The sequence below is a fragment of the Puntigrus tetrazona genome, chromosome 3 (genome assembly GCF_018831695.1).
Source record: "Puntigrus tetrazona isolate hp1 chromosome 3, ASM1883169v1, whole genome shotgun sequence".
In the NCBI taxonomy this organism is placed as follows: Eukaryota; Metazoa; Chordata; class Actinopteri; order Cypriniformes; family Cyprinidae; genus Puntigrus; species Puntigrus tetrazona.
This window is the reverse complement of record NC_056701.1, coordinates 6,689,758-6,711,419: the sequence shown is the minus strand read 5'-3', so window position 1 is coordinate 6,711,419 and position 21,662 is coordinate 6,689,758. Positions and strand designations below refer to the sequence as shown.

The 21,662-nt window shown below is 37.2% G+C and overlaps 3 protein-coding genes and 1 pseudogene across 3 annotated transcripts; all 4 read left to right on the top strand.

Annotated features, from left to right (window-relative positions):
* The first annotated feature begins 293 nt into the window (after positions 1 to 293).
* On the top strand, positions 294 to 4,940 carry LOC122341272 (annotated as a pseudogene).
* Positions 2,039 to 8,917, top strand: LOC122341856 (C-factor-like). The gene is made up of 7 exons (XM_043235526.1): positions 2,039 to 2,163; positions 4,480 to 7,031; positions 7,120 to 7,174; positions 7,319 to 7,506; positions 7,627 to 7,788; positions 7,890 to 8,000; positions 8,626 to 8,917. The coding sequence occupies exons 2-7, from the start codon at positions 6,885 to 6,887 to the stop codon at positions 8,737 to 8,739; spliced, it is 777 nt and encodes a 258-aa protein (XP_043091461.1). The 5' UTR covers positions 2,039 to 2,163; positions 4,480 to 6,884; the 3' UTR covers positions 8,740 to 8,917.
* A 2,807-nt stretch (positions 8,918 to 11,724) lies between these two features.
* LOC122341855 (C-factor-like) lies at positions 11,725 to 13,720 on the top strand. The gene is made up of 6 exons (XM_043235525.1): positions 11,725 to 11,963; positions 12,049 to 12,103; positions 12,218 to 12,405; positions 12,691 to 12,852; positions 12,959 to 13,069; positions 13,395 to 13,720. The coding sequence occupies exons 1-6, from the start codon at positions 11,817 to 11,819 to the stop codon at positions 13,506 to 13,508; spliced, it is 777 nt and encodes a 258-aa protein (XP_043091460.1). The 5' UTR covers positions 11,725 to 11,816; the 3' UTR covers positions 13,509 to 13,720.
* A 1,594-nt stretch (positions 13,721 to 15,314) lies between these two features.
* Positions 15,315 to 17,845, top strand: LOC122341271 (C-factor-like). Its single transcript, XM_043234649.1, has 5 exons — positions 15,315 to 15,816; positions 16,067 to 16,254; positions 16,816 to 16,977; positions 17,068 to 17,179; positions 17,841 to 17,845. Exons 2-5 carry the CDS (start codon positions 16,204 to 16,206, stop codon positions 17,843 to 17,845), a joined length of 330 nt encoding a protein of 109 aa, XP_043090584.1. The 5' UTR covers positions 15,315 to 15,816; positions 16,067 to 16,203.
* Positions 17,846 to 21,662: the final 3,817 nt, after the last annotated feature.

Genomic DNA, 21,662 nt, shown 5'->3' with positions numbered 1-21,662 from the left:
TATTACCTGCTACTGAAAAGATTTAATAACAGTAATGGCTTAGGATTCATTTTTGAGAATGTTCAAAAGTTTTTATACTTATTTTCAAATACAAGTTTACAGTATGTGTACATTATTCTTTTATTATCTTAAATTGGTATTCATTCTGGCATTAAGTGTTATGGTTTAATGGGTAAATAAACACACATATTGCCATGGAGACAACTTTATTACACACACACACTTTTATTCGTGCAGGTAGGCATGGCTTTGTAACTTGGCTGCTTTGTTTTTTCACTAACCACCGGGTGGTGATGTTTTTCACACTTAGCTTGAATCTTTTCTCGGACCAATCAGGGGTAAGCTTCAGTGCTTCATGAGGCTTTACTTACTCACAACTAGTATGAGATAAAAAAAATCATATACTGTTTATCATATTAGCATCTGAGTGAGAGAAAAAGATAGAAAGAGCACCAAAAGCAAGCATTTATGCATAGTTGTTGTGAATTCATACACTTTTATCGAATATGTAAGCAGTTGCAGTTCTTCAGAAGAACCACAAGGTAGTTATATTATCTTTTAAATATAATAAAAAACAAATATGGACAATACTATTCCAACTACTATAGTTTTAATGGCATTAGTTGATTATATAAAGTCACAATTCTGACTTTTTTCACATAATTGGAAGCTTATTCTGACTATAGCTTGCGTTTATATTTCACAATTCTAAGAAAGTAAGAATTGCAAGTTTGTATCACGCAATTCTGAGAAAAACAAAAGTCAGAATTATGAGGTAAAAGTTGCAATAACCTTTTTTTTTAATTCAGTGGCAGAAATGGGCTTCCATACATTTGGAAACATTTTATTACTGATACATTTTTTTTTACCACCCCTCACCGTCCCTCAAAATATTTTTCTGTCCCCTAACATTGCGCAGCGATGGTATAAAATCATAGTGAAAATTCTCCATTCGCGTATCGTAACACTATATGCAGTGAGCAATACAAAACCACAAATCTGTAAAAAAAAATGTAAAGAAATCATGAAGTAAAAAGGGAAAAACACTTGAAACGCATTGATGTATTGCATTTGATACAGATGTAGGTTTGTATCGTATTACAGGGCTGGGAAACTCCGGTCCTGGAGGACCACTGTACTGCAGCGTTTAGCTCCAACCCTAACTTTTCTCTGGATATTAAAATATCCAGGGCTTGGGCTTAGAAACTGTTAGGCAACTCTCGAACGATTCTGGTCAGAAATGTTATATTTTTGCTACCTGTCTTGACCGAGATGAACCAAAGTCTGAGGTGAGTTATAAATAACGAGCACAAATAGAAAATACCAGAAGAAATCCTAATGTGGCTTGTTTATTTATGCGTATTATCCTTCTCAAGGCATTGAGAGAACTGGCGAAAAAGCATTCAAGTGTGATCACTATCATGCGTCTCGGTAAATGATGCATGTGTCCTCGGTGCATTTAAAATGTTAACTAAAAGAATTTTTGAATACCATATTATTGCTTAATATTTGCTCTGTTACTTTTAGATGCTGATGATCCGTGCGGTATCAAAGAGTCTGCAAAGAAAGTGGGATCTCTGCTGGGAAACAGCTTTGAATCTGCTTGTGAATAATGCTGCAAAAATGGGAAGCGGCACCATCCAGACCAGCAGTGTTGAGGACATGAAAAACACCTTCAACACCAACGTGGAAGGAACCGTGTTAATCATTAAGGTGATGTAGAAAGCATTGTTAAGAACTCTTAAGCAATTATTTGAAACATGAAATCATCTGCCTTCTGGCTAAACATCTAGGCAGGGGCTTTCACTGTTTTGTGTCACTTGTGCATGCGTTTGTGACTAAACTGTTATAATGAGCGTTAGTCATCTGTTCCAGTGTAGTCATTCATTAATGACTGAATAGTATTCTAAAGTGTTACCAAATGATCTTGAACAGGAACCAGCTAAGGCTGCACTATTCAATATATGTAAACTACCACTTTATTTATAAATCCTTTGTTTTTTTATGCAGGAGTACTTACCATACAAGCAGCAGCCAAAGCGAGCGGCATGTCCTGTAATAAAGCAGCTGTCATCAACATCTCCACTGTGGGGGGATCCATGACCAGAATACCTCCCTTGTACATCCAGCTCCCAGAGTACATCCAGCTACTGCGTTAGCAAGGTACACCAGAGCCCTGCACTTGTTAAACTGGAGACCATTCAGTGCCTGATGCCATAAGCCGATGTATAACTTAAATGTTACGTTTACCCATCAGGCAGGTTTTAACATGCTGACTGTGTTAGCTGCTGAAGAGTTAAAGGTGGATGAGATCCTCTGCATGGCCCTTCACCCAGGATGGGTGAAAACTGATATGGGTGGAGAAAAAGTCTAGACCACTTGAGTTCATATTGAGTGTAATATATATTTTTTTAATCAACCTATTGTGACTAGCCCAGTCAAGATATTAAAAACATGTACTGCTCACTCATCCATAGTATCTTTCTGCCCATTACTATAAAACGCTTATCAATGAAGTGTGCTAAATTCTGTGGTGGATTATAGTTGTGTATTAGCAGCGGCCAATGGAGCTTTAGTACTGTGTCCGGAGGTAGTACCTGATTTTGTCCTTGCTTATTTGTCAAGCTAGAGATAAGTGGAAGATGATGGGCCCTTATTAATTTTTATTTACCCTATTTACTTTATTTTTATAGTTAAAAGGGAGCTGGATGTAGAGAGGACCTATGTCTTTAAATACAGCTTTTATGACGGTTTTTCTACAGTTAGGGGGTGAGTGAAGTTTATGTTGTTTATTTTTAAAATATGAGGTGAAACTAGTTTTGTTTGTTATTTTTGCCTTTGCACACACTAATATGACATTTGGGGCCGTATGTATAAAGACGTTCAGAGTAAATTATTAATCTTAAAATTCTAAGAATGACATAATTTTGCTCTTATTACTGAGACTTAAGAATAGGAGTAAGTGTTAAGACTAGACTACCTAAATTATTTAAGTGTACTGGAGAGGTACCCTAAGGTAGTTAGGAATAACAAGATGGCAGCAAATGGGTGGAGATACTCTCTTTCCAGTGAAGATATGATACTGTATTGCTGTAAGGTGATGAGTTGACAAAATGATGCAAACTTGATCAGGTTTTGTCCAATAAAAAAGATGTGGGGAGGCTTTTTTATTGACACCGCGTTTCAGTTAAACCATCAAAATAAGGGGGAATAAGACAATAACCTGTGTTGCCAACTGCTTTCAATTAAACCGCTTAAACAGTCACTAAATGTTGTTAGATGACATCATAAAGGTTCACTGATCTAAATATAAATATAGATCAGTGGGAGACTGAATGTAGGCATGGTTTGTCCAAGAAATTAATTTTATTCAACCCCCTTTTTTAATTAAGGGTGAGGATGTAGAATTTCCCAGGCCAGACATCACCTTTGCCAATGCTCTTGATGGAACTCGTGAAATAATCTGAAATAATCACCTTCAAGAATGAAAGTAATCAAAATTTGTGCATAATTTACTGTACTGAGTATGGGTTAGTTTTACGATGGATATGTGCAAATTATATCCACTATCCACCAGCATTACCAACATTGTAACAGGGATTGAAAAAAAACATTAGTCTGAAAGAAGAAAGTCATATACCTAGGATGGCTTTGGGGTAAATTATGGGCTAATATTTTATTTTAGGGTGAACGATTCTTTTAAGAATAAGTGATAAGCTTTACTGAAAGTTGCTTTTAGCTTATTTATAAGAGTCTGCTACTCTTAAATACTACTTTTTACTAAGAATTTTAAAGAAGAACTGGGCGGAAAGAATTGTAGAATGCAGATCTATTAGTCAATTTTGTCATATTTTGAGCACGTATGCGGCAAATTTCAAAATGATTTTAAAATTGAGTTTACAAATATGTTTGAAATCTCTGAAACTCTTTAATGCCGCTAACAGTTCAAAATGTCATGCATGATGTATACAACCCCAATTCCAAAAACGTTTACACAAAGTAAGTGTTCCATTTTAAGGGAAAAAAGAGGTAAATAGAGGTAAATACGCGTAACGAAAAATATTTTTTAATATTTTAAAGCTGTATGTCAGTAATGTGACTGGTTATAAAAAGAATATCTTAGAGAGCCAGTGAAAAGACCAATCTGCGAAAAACTATGCATCTACAAATTGAGGAACAATTTCAGAATAATGATCCTCAAATGTAAAATTGTTTATGACTTTGAATATCATATCATATCATAGTATCATTAAAATAATCTGGAGAAATTCTTGTGCTCTATATTAGATGCCATATACTAGATACCGAAAAAAATACAAACAGCAACGATTACTTAATGGAAATTACTGCATGGGCTCAGATTTCAAGGTCTGTCATGCAAAGTAGTAGTCATGTCTGGATTAGAGCTCGTGTTTAATGGACCGAGGCATTTTCGAGGAAAACTCAAAATCCCAAAAAATGTTATTCTTTTTTTTTTAGACACCATGGATGCCTGCGAATGCTGAGCTTGGGTCTAGATCGTCAGGACTGTTTGCCAGTGTGCCGGACCCACCTTTGATGTCAGCGAGAGCCGCAGGCATCCCGGTGACATCAGCACTCTCGACCCCTAACAAAGTGGCCCTGCCACCCTCTGCTGCTCTTCCTTCAACGGTGGTCGCCATTTTGAGCGCGTGAGCCGCACACTGCGCTCCAGAGGCCTCACCTGTCCACAGGTCTGCATGACTGCATTCACTGCAGGACCTCTCAAGGTGAAGGCACCCTGTCTGCCCTGTCACAAGGCCTGTTTCTTGTTCATGTTTCCACGACTTTTATTTTGTAACCCGAGTCTGTGTCGCGCTTCCCTTGCCGTCATGTTTCTCTGCCTTATCGATGTGTCGTGTTCACGTTGGTTTATTTTCTCGTAGTTTCTGTTTGCTTATGGGTTTGTTCTTTTCTTTTGACCCCAACTTGTCTTTTGTTAGCGTATGAATGCGTTTATCCGCTGTTGGCGAGTGTTTCAGTGTTCAGTCACCTTTCACCAGCTCAAAACATTTGGCACATCATGAAATGACAAAAAGGCTAGAATCGGAAGTTCCTTTCCCAAATCTCTCCAAAAAAAAAAAATGTTTAAATACAAGGCCCTGCCCGAAAGATTTTGCCATCAAATCCAAAATGACCTTTTATTCTCCCTTAAAATGGCATGTTTTCTATTTCAACATTTCAAACATCTTAAACATGATTTTTTAACTTTAATTAGATTGGGGCGGTAGATATTAACGATATCATGGTAAACCATAAGAACAATAACCTTTGTACAAGAGGTCATGAAAGTGCAGATCCAGGTCCAAACTCCAAATGTATTAATCATATCTCATACCTATTCATAAGCAGTTAGCCCACACATTTATGACATACACAACAACCTTTTACCATATCTACAACCTTTTGTTTTTTATTTATTATTTTAGATATATAATTTTCTCACCGAGATAGTTCTAGTAAATTATTAATTTACTAGCGGTGACATGAGGTGAATTTCAGGCTGCAGGATGACTCTTTAGCTGAACTGCTCCACATGTTTTCATCTTGCTGTCATGAAATAGTGGCAAACAGATAAAAAGAAATGTTCAGACATTTAGAATTTGATGATTTGTCCTATATTTTTAGTTTATATTTTATTTTTAGTTATTTTTAAAGGTAATATAATTTTTTGTGTCAGGCCATCAATTCTAAAAAAAAACTATTGTCAGCATGATACTGCAAAACTTTACATTTCTATCACCTCCCACTGCTGCTGAAAAGATTCATTAACGATACTGACTTATGGATACACTTCTGATGGTTACACAATAGGTGGATGTGATGAAAAGCATATGAGAAGCCTATGAGCATATGAAAAGCATATCATACAAGCTTATCATACTGTACAATGATATCTGAGCAACAGAGAAAGACAGAGAGAACGCCGAAGCAAGCATTTATGCATAGTTCTTATGAATTTATGACCTGACAAAAAAAAATGCATTACCGTTTGAAATTACTTGAAAATATATATACTATTAAAAATATATTACAAATCATCACATTTTGTTTGTTTGCCACTACTTGATGAAAACATGTGGTGCAGCAGCTTAAAGTGTAGTTATTAAAATATAATCACAAAAAAATCGATTAAAGTGAAAATGTGATTTTTACTTTTGCAACTGCTGATTATTTAATCAGCACTACTGGAAATCTGTGTTCCTACTAAAATTATAAACTTGAGGAAAATATAATTTTAGCTTCAAACAGTTGTGCAATTTTTATTATTATTATTATTATTATTATTATTATTATACGTTATTATTATTATAAGTACACCAGACAAAAAATACCTCGTTTCTTGTCTAAATTTGAATGCGCTGCCACTATTTATTATACTATATAACAAGCAGTCATATTAGCTAAGTTATCTTAGCTTTTTTTCTTTCTTTCTTTAATTCACCCTCTCTGACTTTTTATTCATATAATTTATCTTATATTTTTGTTACAAAAATCCATCAATCTGCTTCAGAGGACACGCGGTAACCACCTATAGATTAGTTTTATGTCACAGTACTTGCGGACATATCTGATTTTAACTTCCAAATAATGCCAGCTAACCTCCAAGCTTGGAAGAGCCAGGATACGTTTTTAAAAACTCTGACTGTGTTTGTATGAAAGAAGAAAGTCAAATACACCTAGGATGGCTTTGAGTGAGTAAAATATGGGGTGATTGTAATTTTTAGGTGAACTATTCCTCTTAACCATAGAGAGTATGACACAGCACAAATCAAGTTCAAAACAGGCGTGGTGCTTATTTGGGTTCGTATAAAAAAGCACTTCTAAGGAGCAGGTCGAAAGACTCGAACTGGTGAACTTAAATAATGGCAGCAGTGAAAGCGTGCAATATCTTGATCACCGGAGCCAACCGGGGCTTGGGCTTAGAAACCGTAAAACAGCTCCTGGAGGATTCTTGTCAGAAACGTCATATTTTTGCTACCTGTCGTGACCCAGATGGACCGAAGTCTGAGGTGAGTTACAAATAACTCACACAAACAGAAAACCCTGTGAGAAATCCCTAATGTGCCTCGTTTAATTATGTTTATTATCTTTCACAAGGCATTGAGAGAACTGGCAAAAAAGCATCCAAGTGTGATCACTATCATACGTCTCGGTAAATGTGCATGTCCTTTCTTGTGCATTTAAAATGTTCACTAGAATTAGTTTTTTTAGAATTCCAAAATTATTTTTCAGTGGTTTTTGAATACCATTTCATCACTTTATACCATAGCTATAATATTTGCTCTGTTACTTTTAGATGCTGATGATCCATCCAGCATCAAAGAATCTGCCAAGAAAGTGGGATCTCTGCTGGGAAACAGCAGTTTGAACCTGCTTGTGAATAATGCTGCAATCATAGCAAATGGCACCATTCAGACCAGCAGTGCTGAAGACATGAAAAACACCTTCAATACCAATGTGATAGGACCCTTATTAATAATTAAGGTAACGCATTGCAAAGACCTCTGAAGCAGCAATTTGCATCAGCTTTCTGACTAAACATCTAAGGCTGGGGCCTTGCGTCTAGGCACCTCATTTTGTATTTCTCTTATTTATGTACTGTAGGAGTACTTACCATATCTACAAGCAGCAGCCAAAGCGAGCGGGACACCAGGCATGTCCTGTAATAAAGCAGCTGTCATCAACATCTCCACTATTGGTGCATCCATGACCCAAATGCCTTCCATGTACATGCAGTTCCCATTGTTGCCCTACTGCGTTAGCAAGGTACACCAGAGCCCTGCTTTGGTACTGGTTAAACTGGATGTCGTTCATCGTATTGATGGCTTGAGCTGATGTATAACTCAAATGTTATGTTTACCCTTCAGGCAGGTTTTAACATGCTGACTGTGTTAGCTGCTGAAGAGTTAAAGGTGGATGAGATCCTCTGCATGGCCCTTCACCCAGGATGGGTGAAAACTGATATGGGTGGAGACAAAGTGAGTCTAGACCACTTGAATCCATGTTGAGTGTAATGCAGCAGGTGCTTTTGACTTCTGCATATTTTCAAACATACAAACTTTTTTTTTTTCAAGTTTGTCATGTATTGTCACTATGACAGTCAAGATATTAAAAACATTTTGTTGTATAAATAATTTTCATGTAATTCGGAAAGGATTTATTGACAAGACTGTATTTACAACTTGAAGCTTAAATGCTTCAAAAATAGGGAACGTTTGTCACTTATACCACTAATAGCTCTCATATATCAGTAAATGTTTTAACCTGTTCACAGAGATACTGAGACTAAATTTTACTAAGGAGTAAAGAAAGGTTTAAGCTAAGATTTAAGCTAAGCATTGAGCTCTTGCTATGGATGATGTCAGCATATTTACTAACTATACAGACAGTGATTGGCTGATAAGAGAGATGGGAGTGGTCTCTATCAGAGATTTATTCAAAGAAATATTGTAGAGATGCTTTTGTAGATAATTAGCGTAACTAATTAAACAATTACTGTATATGTTAATTGTCAGCCACCAACTTGTGTTGGTGTGAAATGGTCTTTAGCCCTGCAATGGGCTGTTCAGTGTATTTATTTAAGTTTTTTTCGTTTTTCACTAGGCACCACTTGAATCAAAGGAAAGTGTGGAGGGGATGCTGCGGGTCATTGGCAGTCTCACTGAGAAACAGCACGGTGCATTCCTGGACTACACTGGAGAAACTGTGACCTGGTGAACCAGAAGAACTATATGGTCATGAAAGGTCCTCGAGGTCATCAAGGTCCAAACTTCCCTATTTAACCTAATAACCATTTATGACCAACATATGATAACTTTTTTACTATTTCATACAGATGAATAAAGCGGTGATGTCTCTATCTCTTCACTGTATATACTGTCTGTTACACACACAACTCAATAAAGGAAAAAAATAATGATTATAAAAATCAGTATATCAAGATATTTTTTGCGTAATAATGACAGGGATGACATAAAACATTATTTTGCTCAAGCTAAGAAAAATACATTTTATGAAGCAAATGAAAGACAAAAAACGTCCACCTTGGAAGGGACAAGTGAAGAAAGCTTAAAATGCTTCAGGTGAAGTGGTGTGAAGCACGACGGCCAGGAAACCTGTTCTTTGGAGTGGTGAATAGTGCGTCTCTATAACAAGAGTGTGTGCATAGTGCAGAAGGTTGAGAAGAAAATATATATAGATAACTGGACATTAAACCAAAGACTAACAATCAGTAAGCCTTTAGTCCGTTGCCACCATTTTCCACAACTGACCAGCACTAGTTTCAATGAGACAACAGCAAGGCGTTGAGGGAGTCACCATGGATCAGCTGAATCTTTCAGGCTAGGAGATGGACCAAAAATGTCATCACAAACCTTATTGCCGGGTTCTAGAAGATATATTCATGAAACAGAGGTACAAGAGGAAGTACAGGTCCCTCTCCAGAAGCAGTATGGCACACCTGCTCTAGAGTAACTCTCAAGCCTATCCATTAATGAAGTAATGTCTCCATTCCTTGCTTGCTTTCCTCATGCCAAAGCTCCACCCCCCTAGGATATGAGGGAAAGATGCAAGGAATGGGAGTGAGGAAGCTTCCAGAGAAGTAAAAGCCTTCTCAAACGGAAGGCTGCATGTCTAGGCTGCCACTTCATCAAATGTCACTGAAGGCCATCTCAATCACAAGGATCCTTGGTAGACAGACTTCTCTTCTACTTCATTCTGCTGAATTTAAAGGATGCATGGGATGTATCCTTTGCAGCCGTCAGTCACCCACAGTCTTTTGTACCCATTCCATTTTAATGAAAATGAACTGCCGAAAAAAGAGCCAACACTGAGCTTGTCTGAATTTATTATGATATGTGAGGCAAAAATAATGTTTTGTGGCATGAAAGCATAGATGTTATTTTTTGGTTTGGGTGTAAATTACTCACTGAATGCTAAACTGCCAATAACTGGGAGAATGTAGACAGCTGTGATTCACTGTGTTGCATCAATAGAAAACCAAATAATTTAAAGCTTTGTAATACAAAACATTAGTGGTATTTTCATGTCATGACGGTCAGTTCGGGAACATATGTGACACACTTAACTAGACCGTCTTATTCTAGCGTTTACATGCTGAGAAGGACTTCAGCCTACAAGACTCTGAGGGACTCCTTGATTCATTTCTTAGATACACTGCACCCACCCCAAATTTTGAAAAAACTCTGACTGTATTCATCCGAAAGACGAAATTCATATACACTTTGGTTTTAGGGTGAGTAAAATATGGGGTAATTAAAATTACTATTCCTTTAAGATGTCAAGGGGGTGGACCTAAAACACGAAGAAAGGAACTGTTTCATCTGCATGCACTGCTTAAAAGTAATTAAAAAAATAAGGGCCTAATGCCTAATTGCTGGTCTTTGTACAACTAGTCTTTGTGATATCATGTTCAGGGGCTTAGGGTGGCATCTCTGCTTAATACAGATGATGTTGTCCTTAGGGCTACATCTGTTACGAATGAGGCTCCCGCACCACCAGAGGGAGCCCTCATCTGACGTATGGCACAAATAGCATTTATAGTCCATATTTTCTTTATGTCTTGTGCCTTTGGCGATGTTAAACGGTGTCACGTGGATGGGAATATGCATGGAAATGATATCCAGATGAGGTTATACATATTAAAACTAAGCGTTGTAAGCTCCAAATATGGTTATTTTGGGGAGGAGTCGAGATGGATTTGCACTTACAATCTTCCCCTGACTGATTTTTGAGCAGGTTCTGGCATGGGCATGGTTTTATAAATCTGAAAACTTTTGTGTGTAGGGAAAATCTAGCTTTTGTGCATACTTGTGTTGTACTTTTAGTATGAAATGTGCGTAGAGTTTTATAAACGAGGCCCCTGGACTGTTCATCTCGGATTCTGATTCATGCTGCTTGTCTTGCAGCCCTTTTGTCTGTTTATCTACTGTGTCTGCTCGCCGACTTTCTGTCCATTTTCTGGATCTCGATTACAGTTGTATAACCAGGTCTGCTGTTGTGTTTTCACTCTGCTTTGTACCGTCCTTCTGTTCAATAAACTGCAGATGGATCAAAATACGTCACAACATCAGGCTGTGACCTTCAGCGCTAACTTGGGCGGTTTTCGGGGGAAATGGGAAGCATGGAAATGACATTGAGCACCTCTAAATCCGAGGCCATGGTTTTAGCCAGAAAATAGTTGATCGCTCAATTCAGGTAGTGAGTTATGGGGAAGGATTGTATCTCTGGACTCAAATGGGAATCCCCCAGGATGAGCTAATTGGGGAAATAGGCGCATGGGTGTCCTTACTCAGTATACTTTCACTGTGACCCAGTCACAAATAAGCAATGGTTAGCAAAAGCAGCTACATATTAGCTGTGCAAATGATTTTAAAAATACACCAAATGAAACTGTACCTTTATTTAAATGAGCTGTCACTGTTTCATCCTGGTTTATTGCAGTTGCAAATCATTAACAAGCAGTAATGAGCAATGAGTAATGAGTCTCCTTTATTATTTAAGCTAATAGAATAGATCAACATGAAATGTTAGCTTGTTTTTTAATTTTTAATTCTCTCTCTCTCTCTCTCTCTCTCTCTCTCTCTCTCTCTCTCTCTCACTCATTCACTCACTCTCACACTCTCTGATTCTCTATTCATTTCAATGATCTTTTTCTCTTAACCTCAGTTGCAGATAATACAGTTCAGTTCAAAATGGGCGTGGAGTCCACTTGCGTTCATATAACAAAACTCTCAAGGAGCAAGTTGGAAACACCAGACTGATAAACTTACAACATGGCAGCAGTGAAAACGTGCAAAATCTTGATCACTGGAGCGAACCGGGGCTTGGGCTTAGAAACTGTTAAACAACTAACAGAGGATTCTGTTCAAAAACGTCATATTTTTGCTACCTGTCGTGACCCAGATGGACCAAACTCTGAGGTGAGTTATAAATGACTAATACAAAAAGAAATACCAGGGGAAATAAAAATGTGCCTCGTTTAATTATTCATATTATATTTTTAAGGAATTAAGAGATCTTGCAAAAAAGCATCCAAGTGTGATCACCATCATACGTCTTGGTAAATGTGCACATGTCCTTCTCTGTGCATTTAACACTTTGAGAATTTTAAAGATGCAATTTCATTGCTTAATACTTATCACAAATACGTGTTTTGTTAAAATCTAATTTTTAGATGTTGATGATCCATGCAGTATTAAAGAGTCTTCCAAGAAAGTGGGATCTCTGCTGGGAAACGGTGGTTTGAATCTGCTTGTGAATAATGCTGGAATCGTGGCAAGAGGCACACTTCAGACCTGCAATGTTGAAAACATGAAAAACACTTTCAACACCAACGTGATAGGAACCTTGTTAATGATTAAAGTATGCAAAAGTATTGTTAAAAACATATTTATTATTAAATAATTTTTGTGCAGTTTTTACCATTTTGCTTATCAGTAGTTTTTTTTGCACTTGCTGCAGGTTGCATTGACTAGTCTTCCTAATGCCTTCAGACTGCGTTAGCTAGTAATGGAGTTAACTAGTACAACAATTAGTACAAATGAGTTGCCAAAAAATTCAAAAGTTAAAATCAGTGCTACCTTTATCGAGTATGTGTCAACTATACTTTTAAATCATAGATTTTGTATTTTTTTCTCTTTTATGCAGGAGTACCTACCATATTTGCAAACAGCAGCCAAAGCCAGTGGGACACCAGGCATGTCCTGTAATAAAGCAGCCATCATCAATATTACCAGCGTGGCTGCATCCATGATCAGGATGCCTCTTTTGCACACCCAGTACCCAGTGTTACCGTATGCTGTTTGCAAGGTACACTAGTACTGCTTGTGCACTAGTTAAACTGGAGCCCATTTAGTGCCTGTGATTTACTGATGCTAACCTGACGTATAACTTAAATGTTACGTTTATCCATCAGGCAGGTTTAAACATGCTGACTGTGTTAGCTGCTGAAGAGTTAAAGGTGGATGAGATCCTCTGCATGGCCCTTCACCCAGGATGGGTGAAAACTAAAATGGGTGGAAGAAAAGTAAGTGTAGATCCCTTGAATCCATTTTAAGTGTAATGCAGCAGGTGCTTTTGATTTCCACATATTTTCCACATGATTTGTTGGACCAGAGATTTTGCTGTGTTTTTTATTCAATTGTGGTCCTATCATTATGTCTTAGTCAAGACATTTTGTTCTACAAAATGAGTAAGTGACAACACTACCTACTGGCCAAAAATGAACAGATGTTATTATAACTTCAGCAAAGTTTGAGGAGAGGATCACTCCCTTGATATCTCTTTCTGCTGATTTTGTTTTCTGTAAAGGGGGGTAGATTCATGGTAATAAACTGTGTTTTTTTCACCAGGCACCACTTGAACCAAAGGAAAGTGTGGAGGGGATGCTGCGGGTCATTGACAGTCTCACTGAGAAACAGCACGGTGCATTCCTGGACTACACTGGAGAAACCATTCCCTGGTGAACCAGAAGAAAACCACCAGAAGTGGTCATGAAAGGGCTGATCTAGGTCCAAAATTCCTTATTAAATCTATTCATCACAAAAGGACACAAAATCATAAATCCATCACAAGGCATGAGTCATTAGCACTTAATTTCAGCCCATCAGTTTGTGACAAAATGATACAGTTTTATACAATAAAACTCTGGTCTGGCTCTGGTCTGATCGTAACACAATACTCTCCAGCTTTCCCTCCACAGCTGAACTTGGTGAGCCCTGTTCTAATATATGGGCCAAGTGTACATTATCTTAGAATGTTTTTGCCCATTTAAAAGCTTCTCAAATATATGTGCACTATTTAGATGACAATATTGGGAAACACTTCTGGTGTTTTTTTTTATTATTTATTGACATGGGTGTAGAAAGTCACATACCTAGACATGTGCATTTATAAATATTTGGGTTGTTTTGAAGAGCTGAGTGAATTCAAGCTTGGTTCTGTGATATGGACATTCCATGATCAACTAAGAATGTTATAACGTTATTATTGTAAGCATTTTGGAACATCAACAACATAAATGAAGGGCTACATAAAGTGTCTTACATGAATTGGTTTCAGTGCATTCCACTGTTCAGTACACATTATATTGCTTATAATACATTACTTAAAACTTAAAATTACTTCTACTACTACTACTACTACAAACAATGCAATGACATGCGGTAGGCATTTTTCTATTTAAAATTCATGCTCCTGTTACATTTAATATTTACACTAAGTGCAAATAGGTATAGATTTTGGATTATTATTATTGGCTATGGATTTTCTGCTTCTTAAATACTTATTGCAAACAGTGGCAATTATCTGCACCACTGGAGCTGCTATTGGAAGATGGTCTTTTAAAGCTTTGTAATCACACGTTGATTGGCAAAGTTAGTGTAAATAGACACGGCTAACAGAACAGACACTGTTTTTTATTGGTGAACCTATGCTCGACTGTCATTTTTTAAATAGCCAACTTATTTTCAGGTCGTCGTCATAAAAGTTGTGTGACAAACAATGTCACAGGGACTAATAGCCTACATCTTTCACTTCATCAAGCGGAATGCTCACTAAAACTAACACAGTCTTCAAGCCATGTTTCATTTTGACATGACACAAAGCCGTGATATGCAATCGGGAGAGTCGTTTACTTACCTTAGAATTAGTCAATAAAACCATAATATTCTTTATTCAGTCTATGAGGGAAATCAGGTCCAAGAACCATACTTGGCCTGGCCAGAACAGGGCTACTAACAGTAGTCGAACACCTTATTGACGCACTCTCATCAGAACTCCTGACCTAGGAACATACTCTACACTTTGGCCAGGGTGGGCACAAAGTCGAAATAAGAGGGGTCACTGAAAGGGACTACAGATCCCCAACCCTCTTAAAGAGGATATTTCCAGAACCGATACAGTCTTCAGGACGAGATTTGCTAACATATATCTCCTCAATGGGCTTGAATGGCCAAGTCCCACAGAGGGAAGCGTGCCGGGGAGGAAGCGTATGCTCCAGCATATGCTCTAGCACTGTACCAACTGGGTAGTTAGCTGGGTCTGGCTAGCAGCAGTGTGCAGACACATACCAGCATGACCTGCTACCGAGTATTCATGGACCAAAGCATCAGTACAGCCATGCTGGTTGACAGAGGGCTCACAAGCATCTGTTCCACCCATGGCATTGCCTTACTCCTCATACTGGGGGGATTGGAAACAATAAAAACTAGTGATTTTTAGACCTTTAATTTTATATATATATAGCCATATTTGGGCAGTTTTTTTATTTTAATATTGATTTTTCTGTCTAAGCCTTCTGATTATAACTACTGATTTTATTTTCTGTACAGTATTTGAGACAGCGCACTTTTATGAGCTAATGAGCCTCAACTGTTTATTACACTCACAAATCATTAACAAGCAGAGACGAGCAGTCACTGTTAGTATTTGAACAGAATCGATCAAGCTGTTTCCTAGATGACTGTGTATAGTGCTGAATCTGTTTGTGTTATTGATGTTAAAAGAGGAAAGGATAAATGAAATAATATGCACAGAACAAATCCAAAATAGGCGTGGTGCTCACTTGGGTTCTCATAAAAAGCACTTCAAAAGAGCAGATGGCATGACACAGATCGATAAACTTAGATGATGGCAGCAGTGAAAGCGTGCAATATCTTGATCACCGGAGCCAACCGGGGTTTGGGCTTAGAAACTGTTAAACAACTTTTGGAGAACTCCTGCCAAAAACATATTTTTGCTACCTGTCGTGACCCAGACGGACCAAAGTCTGAGGTGAGTTATAAATAACTAACTCAAATTGAAACACTAGGAAAAGTCCTATTGTGCCTTAGTTGTTTAATACATATTACCTTTTATTTATTAATTGAGAGAACTGGCGCAAAGCATCGAAGTGTGATCACTATACTTCTCGGTAAATGTGCATGTGGCATTCTTTGTCTATTTAAGACATGAATAGTTCAAAGAGATTTTTTTATTTCACTGCTTAAAATTTTAGGACTAATATTTGCTCTGTTAATTTTAGATGTTGATGATCCATGCAGCATCAAAGAATCTGCCAAGAAAGTGGGATCTTTCCTGGGAAACAATGGTTTGAACCTGCTTGTGAATAATGCTGCAATCGTGGCAAGAGGCACACTTCATAGCAGCTGTGTTGAAGACATGAAAAACACCTTCAACACCAACGTGATAAGACCCTTATTAATCATTAGGGTAATGTATATGCATTGCTAAGAACTTTCTAACAAAAATTTGTCCTTTGTTAGTCATTAAATTATTGTGCCACTGGGTCAAACGTTTATGGACAGACTAATAAAATGAGTACTTCAAGGAAAGAACTGCTTTGCTTATCAGGTGTAGTAGTGGTAGTAGTAGTAATAGAGATCTGTTTCCTAGATGACTAGTCAACTAGTCTCTTTCTTTTTTGTCTCAGTGACTCTCTGGAACTGTGCTAGTAGGTTCCACCAAACTGGACAGGTCCCAGGTAGAGAACCAGACCAAAGGTATCATCTGGTTCTCCAGGCTGGGAGTAGGGCTAAAAATGCCATACTATGAAATCTATATTGTTTACGAAAACATCACAATGCCTTGTGCCACTAGGGATGAAGAATTGTTAAGTAAGTCAAACAGTACAGATGATTTGCCAGAATAAACTAAAATATGCAGTAGACTATGCAGTAATTTTTAATGCTACCTTCACTAAATATGAGTCAAATTATTCATTTAAACAAATTATTAATTCATTATTTATGTGTATTTCTTTCTTTTATGCAGGAGTACTTGCCATATTTCAAAACAGCGGCCAAAACCAGCGGGACATCAGGCATGTCCTGTAATAAAGCAGCTGTCATCAATATCTCGTCTATTGCAGGATCCATGACCAGAAAGCCTCCCAACCACATTCAATCCCCAGTGTTGCCATATTTCATGAGCAAGGTACACTTGAGTCCTGCTTTGGCACTTTTGCACTTGATTCAATACATTTCCCTTTATGTATTTATGTCCATGTGTAACATTGATGTTCAGGCAGGTTTTAACATGCTGACTGTGTTAGCTGCTGAGGAGTTAAAGGTGGATGAGATCCTCTGCATGGCCCTTCATCCAGGATGGATGAAAACTGAGCTGGGTGGAAAAAAAGGTGAGTGTAGTTCCTTTGAATCCATATCAATTTCAATGCAGCAGGGTCTTTTGATATGGAAACATGCTTTTTCCATATATCTTTTTCAAGTTTTGTTCATTTCATGTTGTGACTATTCCAGTCACTAATTATTAATGCAAGGAAATAGTCGTTTAGAACAGCAACCATAACAGAATAACTTTGTAGAAGCATAGTTGGTCTTTTGTCACCAGAACTTTAAATAGTTTCTTCACTTCTTAACCCTGAACACTTTGATTAGCTGCATTCAACGCAAAGCACTAGGTTGTTAGGAATTCTATAGTTTGAAATGTGAAAATGAAGACACCAACCATTATAGCACAATGTTCATCGGGAGCCAGAACACATATTATCTTGGCAAATTTAAAAATGCTGGTTAAGTAAGATTATGGACAACAATTTTACTTAACCAGCATTTTTAAATTTGCCAAGATGATATGTGTTCTGGCACTAATGATGTCCATTTTTTTCAGTAGGAGATCACTAAAAATGACGTTAAAGAGGTGTGTGAACTAACAATTAAAACATTAAGCCCTAAACACAATGCACAATTGTAGTCCCAGACACAAGATTGGCATCCTGAAATGGTATCTTGGTCATTTCTGTGATCTTGGCTTCTAATCTGTGGTCCTGTGTTGTACAGTGTGAGATGTTCAAAGATGGCTGTTGTCATGGTCTTGCAACCAAAGATAGCCTACAGCACTATCATCTAACACATCATGTGTTACAATTCACGTTTACTGACCAACCCATTTAAAAAAACATAAAACTCTTTACCTTTTCCCTTCCTCTTTCACTTTTTTCAGCACACATAAAAAATACCATTAACGCATGTTTATGACGTTTTATTATAGAAACGTGCTTTGTAGCATTCAAGTCAATAGGTGTCATCATCATACATCATACAACATCGTACGTCATAGCCAAGTTTATTAGATCCATGTGGCACAATGTGACATGCAGTGATCTTATAGGATTGCAATGTAATATGCACTGCCCCCTGCCCACTTACTGTGGTGATGAGATACATAGCAGACTGTTGTTACTCAATTATTGTGTGATCACAGGGCAAAATAGGTTTCATAGACAATTTGACAAGTTTTTGGGGCAGACATGATCTGTCGAAAAGAGATGGTCTTTGTCTATCTGGGTGGTGGCACTCTCACTGCTTTGTTGCTTAGTGACATTTCATATCTGGCAATATTATTGGCTTGACTGCACAGACACTATTAGATGAGAACTGAACTGAGCCGAATGGTGACAACACTGTTTTCTCCAAAGCTGCTCAATAGATCATTACCATAAAATAATTTCAGTACTGGTAAACTTTACACATTTATTGAACCAAATTGAATCAAGAGTTTACTGATTTCAACTGCATACTAATTATTATCTTTTTAGAGCTGCTTTACAGCACAATTCAATTGTACAAAGTGTTACATAAATAAAGGTGACTTGCTTTGATTTGACTAGAACTCAAGCTTTATACATCCAAATTAGATGTATTTTATGCATCATATTCCTGGTCATGAAGACAATAGATAGCTTTGAGGAACAAACAATTTGCTGAATTAAAACTCTGAATTCTTCCACATCAGTCCTGCAACTTTGAGAATCTGTCAATACCAATTCTAGTCCAGTACCAGTTGCTGTTTTGTTTTTCTTGATAATGCAAAAATGTCATGCCAAAAATATGTTTGGGTGAACAGGCCTTTCGCCCTGCAATGTACTGAAGGCCTTAGTGGTTGTCCTTCTACACAGCACATTTTGAAATTATTGTTAGTAAACGATATGTATTTTTTTTTTCACTAGGCACCACTTGAATCAAAAGAAAGTGTGGAGGGGATGCTGCGGGTCATTGGCAGTCTTACTGAGAAACAGCACGGTGCATTCCTGGACTACACTGGAGAAACTGTGACCTGGTGAACCAGAAGAACTATATGGTCACAACATTTTTTTTTGCTCCAATTTAATCTGTTACCAATATATGGATAAAGGCAAATCAAATCATAAGCACAAAATTTCAGACCACTAGGTTTATGAGAGACGCATGAAAAATGTATGCAATAAAACACCGATCAGTGAAGCTTTGTGTATGTTTGTTCTGTCGATTACACACAGTAAAATCACGAAGAGAAGTTAATAATTGCTAGAATCTGTATAGTGCTGGCTAAGGTCATGAGGCAAAGTTCAACGATGCCATATATTTATATTTACACATTTGGCAAAGAATTTCATCCAAGTCCGCTGACATTGCATTCAAGAAATGCAAAAGGAGTGATTTGAGCCAAGCCAAGCTAGCCATAAGTTATCACCAATCATTGCTAACACACAGCTTCTCAACGTGGCTGCATCAACGCCACTGTGTTACTAAAACCATGCCTTCTTTCTTCGTATGACCATTTGGACTGCGTTACTCAAATATGGACTTATGATAGCATGATGGCATTATAAATATGATCTTGACGTATGCGGGGGTGTGTTTTAAAGAGGCACGTTAGCCCGGTCAGGATCCACCTTCTCTTTTAGATACAACAAATCCTTTTGTAGGAGACTTTGAGCTTTAATTCTGCAGATATTATACATGCACAAACAGCTACATACCACACATACCTACAAGAAAAGGAAAAAATAGAAATCGTATTTTATGACCTAATATACACCTAATGTTCGGACCTAACATTCTGATTTGATTAATATTTTGTGGTCCTATACCTCCAACACATTATATAAATAAATAAATAAATAAACTGCTTAGCTTATTGATATCTGTTTGGATGTGAACATACATACAACCAGCATCCTTTTACGCCTTCAACTTACTTTAGATGAACTCTTTGTCTGATTTTGTCTTGATTAATATGGCCGTCGCTCCCTCTGATCTCCTGTGTAGGCTCAATATTGTTGGATTAAAAACACTTACTATATTACATCAAAATATAAGTATAATGTACTCATTGTCTTCACATTGTATTGCAAAACACTTTTGCTGCTATTGAAAAGGGATACGGGTAAGGTTAGGGACACGTTTGGTGATATGGGTGGGTTAAGGTGTAATGGATGGGTCGACTCAATAGTCTAATTATAAAGTACAAAAATGTATTGCAGATAACTACATAAGCGTTTTTAAAAATATAAATACAATGTACACAAGAAGTGCACTGTGCCAAATTATTAATTTAAATGTAAGTACTTAGCAGTAAAGTCCACCTTATATAAAGTGGGACCAAAACTATTCCAGGAATTCCTTGTCATGCACTTTATTTGCAGTAAATATGCTTCGTTATTCACTACACAAACATATGAAAAAGCAGACTATGCAATATTACGAGCAATTAAACAGTTCACATATTAAGATTCTGAATTTCAGAGGATTTCTTCACGTTAGCAAATACAGGACGAGACCTGCCATGTTGTGATGATGTCAATGTTCACAGATTATCAGCCTGCGCCATCTACAGTTATATACCTGAACTAGATGTTTATTTATCAAGCGTACTCATTTCTTTTATTCCTTCTGATCTCTCTACAGTCATAGTGACTGCACATTAATTCGAATGAGCTGCCGCTGTTTCACCCAGGTTTGTTACAGTTGGAGATTATTAGTCTTGAGTCTCTTTTTTATCCTGTCAAAAATTGTGATTTATTTATCCACGCACATTTGTACACGAGTTATAATTAACAATTACAAACAGATTTTTAAATTTAATTTGCAGTTTATGTGTTTGGGAGTTTTTGACCTCTCGAAATGACGGCCTATTACCATTGATTTTAAAAATAACACCGCAGGTGCCATGGCTTCTGAGTGAACCGATTTTTCTTCAATGCAGATGGAGTAGTTGTGAAGACTCAGATATTTATCAGCAAATTTTTTGTTTGGGTTGCAGATTATTTAACAGATGATTTTTATCTAAAGTATCTGGAAGGGTTAAATTACTTCAGGGAATGTTACTTTTGAACAGCTTATGAATAAATACTTCACTCAAGGTCACGGTGGTTATAATGGAGCTATTAATAAACTTAACAGTTTCTGGTCTTCTGTATTTTGCTTTAGGATTGATGTTTTCTAGCCTGAAAAACCTTAGTGCTAAGAGTTGCTATTAGTGACAATTCTAATAAAATTCTTCGGAATATGGGTGTTTCATCTTAAAATTAAAGAAAAGATCCTCATTCAGGGATGGTCAATTTGACATTTTTCACTCTTTCCTTTTATTGAAAGTCATGTTATTCTTTTATTTGAGCAAATGGGACGTAGTGTAGACAGCTTCATTAATTCTAGCGGGAGTTGTTCTGAGGTGCCTAAACTAATGTGCTAGTATCATTGTTCTCTTTTTGTATTATGTGTTTGAATACCCGTGGAAATTAAAGTGCTGTAATTAGTACATTAGTGTTTTTATTCAAGTAAATATATTTTATGTATTGATTCAGTTTCAGTGTCTAAGTAGACGATGAAAGCGACGCTGTT

Bases quoted from the DNA above. Each gene is read 5' to 3' on its own strand.
- LOC122341856 (XM_043235526.1), top strand. From the start codon at position 6,885: ATGGCAGCAGTGAAAGCGTGCAATATCTTGATCACCGGAGCCAACCGG. The intron at 7,175-7,318 runs GTAAATGTGCAT...TGTTACTTTTAG, and splicing joins GATCACTATCATACGTCTCG to ATGCTGATGATCCATCCAGC. The intron at 7,789-7,889 runs GTACACCAGAGC...TTTACCCTTCAG, and splicing joins TGCCCTACTGCGTTAGCAAG to GCAGGTTTTAACATGCTGAC.
- LOC122341855 (XM_043235525.1), top strand. From the start codon at position 11,817: ATGGCAGCAGTGAAAACGTGCAAAATCTTGATCACTGGAGCGAACCGG. The intron at 12,853-12,958 runs GTACACTAGTAC...TTTATCCATCAG, and splicing joins TACCGTATGCTGTTTGCAAG to GCAGGTTTAAACATGCTGAC. The intron at 13,070-13,394 runs GTAAGTGTAGAT...TTTTTTCACCAG, and splicing joins CTAAAATGGGTGGAAGAAAA to GCACCACTTGAACCAAAGGA.
- LOC122341271 (XM_043234649.1), top strand. From the start codon at position 16,204: ATGAAAAACACCTTCAACACCAACGTGATAAGACCCTTATTAATCATT. The intron at 16,255-16,815 runs GTAATGTATATG...TCTTTTATGCAG, and splicing joins GACCCTTATTAATCATTAGG to GAGTACTTGCCATATTTCAA. The intron at 16,978-17,067 runs GTACACTTGAGT...ATTGATGTTCAG, and splicing joins TGCCATATTTCATGAGCAAG to GCAGGTTTTAACATGCTGAC.